This window comes from Pempheris klunzingeri, chromosome 16 (assembly GCF_042242105.1).
Source record: "Pempheris klunzingeri isolate RE-2024b chromosome 16, fPemKlu1.hap1, whole genome shotgun sequence".
In the NCBI taxonomy this organism is placed as follows: Eukaryota; Metazoa; Chordata; class Actinopteri; order Acropomatiformes; family Pempheridae; genus Pempheris; species Pempheris klunzingeri.
Genome location: NC_092027.1, coordinates 2,362,553 through 2,364,505, shown reverse-complemented (window position 1 = coordinate 2,364,505; position 1,953 = coordinate 2,362,553). Strand labels below are relative to the sequence as shown.

General features: G+C 39.3%; 1 protein-coding gene across 1 annotated transcript in view; it reads left to right on the top strand.

Annotated features, from left to right (window-relative positions):
• The window catches only part of iffo1a (intermediate filament family orphan 1a), an 11,879-nt gene extending 11,436 nt beyond the window's left edge, over positions 1-443 (top strand). The window contains exon 9 of the mRNA XM_070846621.1: positions 290-443. Coding sequence (XP_070702722.1) covers positions 290-443 — 154 coding nt within the window. The remainder of the gene's footprint in view (positions 1-289) is intronic.
• The last annotated feature ends 1,510 nt before the right edge of the window (positions 444-1,953 follow it).

Sequence of the window (1,953 nt, the reverse complement as noted above, 5' to 3'; positions counted from 1 at the left end):
TTTCATTTATTTTGAAAAACAATATACTTTAAATTCAGATTCTTTGTATAATAATATGCTTTAGATTTCATAGAAATATTAAATCCGTCATGTATCTGAAGGACAAGCTGCAGAATGAACCTGTTTTGTAGTGATGGGAGGAGCTTACCTGTGTGACGACCCACAAGAGGTCCAGACTCCAGGTGTGCTTGTGCCTGGAGGTAAAAGGCCACAGAGAGGAAGAGGGCAAAATGTTGCTGTCGTGTCTAATGTGGAGGAAACCACTTTAATCTCTCTCCTCCCTGGACAGGAAGTCCACCTCGCTCATCCCACTGACGGTGGACGACTCCGACGGCGAGGAGAGGGAGAGGAAGAAGCCCGTCCTCCCCGCTGACTCTGAGCCCAGCGACTCTTACTGTGACGCCAACGCCGCCATCCCTCCCCTGACCTGGAGGAAACCCTAACACACACTCCTTCACACACACACACACACACACACACACACTGCTGGTGCTCCAAAATAACAGTAACAACTCTCCTCTCGTCCTCTGGTGCAGTTTGAGAGCAGCGAAACACACCAAGCTAGTAAAACTGCACAACTTCCACACATATGTAATTTATCTTGTTGGTTAGAAATTCTTTTAAAACCAGCAGAGGTAGAAACATCTTGTCTTTTTTTTTTAGTTTTAAGCTTCTCTGAAAGCGACAGCAGGATAATTAGAGCGACTTAAAGACGTCCTCCTAAAGATGTATTGTGCTTATATAGAATTTCTACATTTTCAAGGCCGTTGCTGAAAGATTTGACCTTGATTTCTTTTTAAAAAGAGGCAATAATCCTCACGTGGGTGCGTCACTGCTGCCCTCCTGTGGTTCTCAGCTCTAACTGCACCTCAGTGAAGGTCAAACAGAACAAAAAGACACCGGTTCTGTTTGTTGACCGGACGAAAAGGACGCTTTTTATTCTGTTTTGCGCAGCGACCTTGCCGATTAGTGCAGGAGCTGATTATTTGCACAGTCTGTAATGATGCCTTACAGCACAGAGAGGCAGGAAATGCACATAAATAGTTTGCACACAACAGTTTGTTATAGTGACTGACCAGTTTTCACTATATAATTAAATGAATTTTACTTATCTATTTTAATGAAATGCTTATTTTCATTCTGTATTTATTATATTTAATTTGTAATCCTGCCATGTGCTGCAGCTTTAAAGAAATATTGTAAGTATTGCAAAAGTTTAATTTCGTGAAATATGAACGACCCAATTGCCGTTTTTCAAAAACTGTAGGTGCACTAACTGTTTGACAGATCTCCAGCTATCCAAGCCCAACATTTGAGAAATATGACACCTTCTCTGATGAAAAACAATCATTTAAGTTTCCTATTTTCTTTTTTTTTTTAATTAAATGAGTAGATATTTGGGAATTCCACCTAAAGGAGCAGTTTGTGTTAAGTTAAGCATGGTGGATATTTAAAAAGGGTGGTTATGATGTTCCTAAGGGTCAAAAGCTTTAAATGGGACTGATTTTTAGGTCAAAAACGGATCAGGTTGAATTAAAATGATGCAAAATGTCCAGTAGTTTTCCTGGAGTCATGCATGCGGCTTCATTTTAAGGGGACTTCAGCTAAAAAAAACTGCTGCGACTCACAGATTTAGATCATTTAAATCACGTTGGAAGATAAAATTATTACTGAATAATTAAACATAATGTGAAAAGGTGACTTTTTTTTTTTTTTTCTTTTCCTCTGAGTTTAAAGAAGGTGTCACATTTATGCCGTCTTACCGTTTGCTCTGTGTGCGACGTGTTTAACCAGGTTGAATTATTTTCTGTTACCAAGCTGAAAACCTATTTTAAGAGCGATTTGTCCTCAAACATGTACAGTTTGTAAAAAAGGCTAAATATTGTATTTGATGTACATAACAAGGCTGTGAATAATCCTGGACCGTAATGCCATAAGCTTCGTGCTCTTATC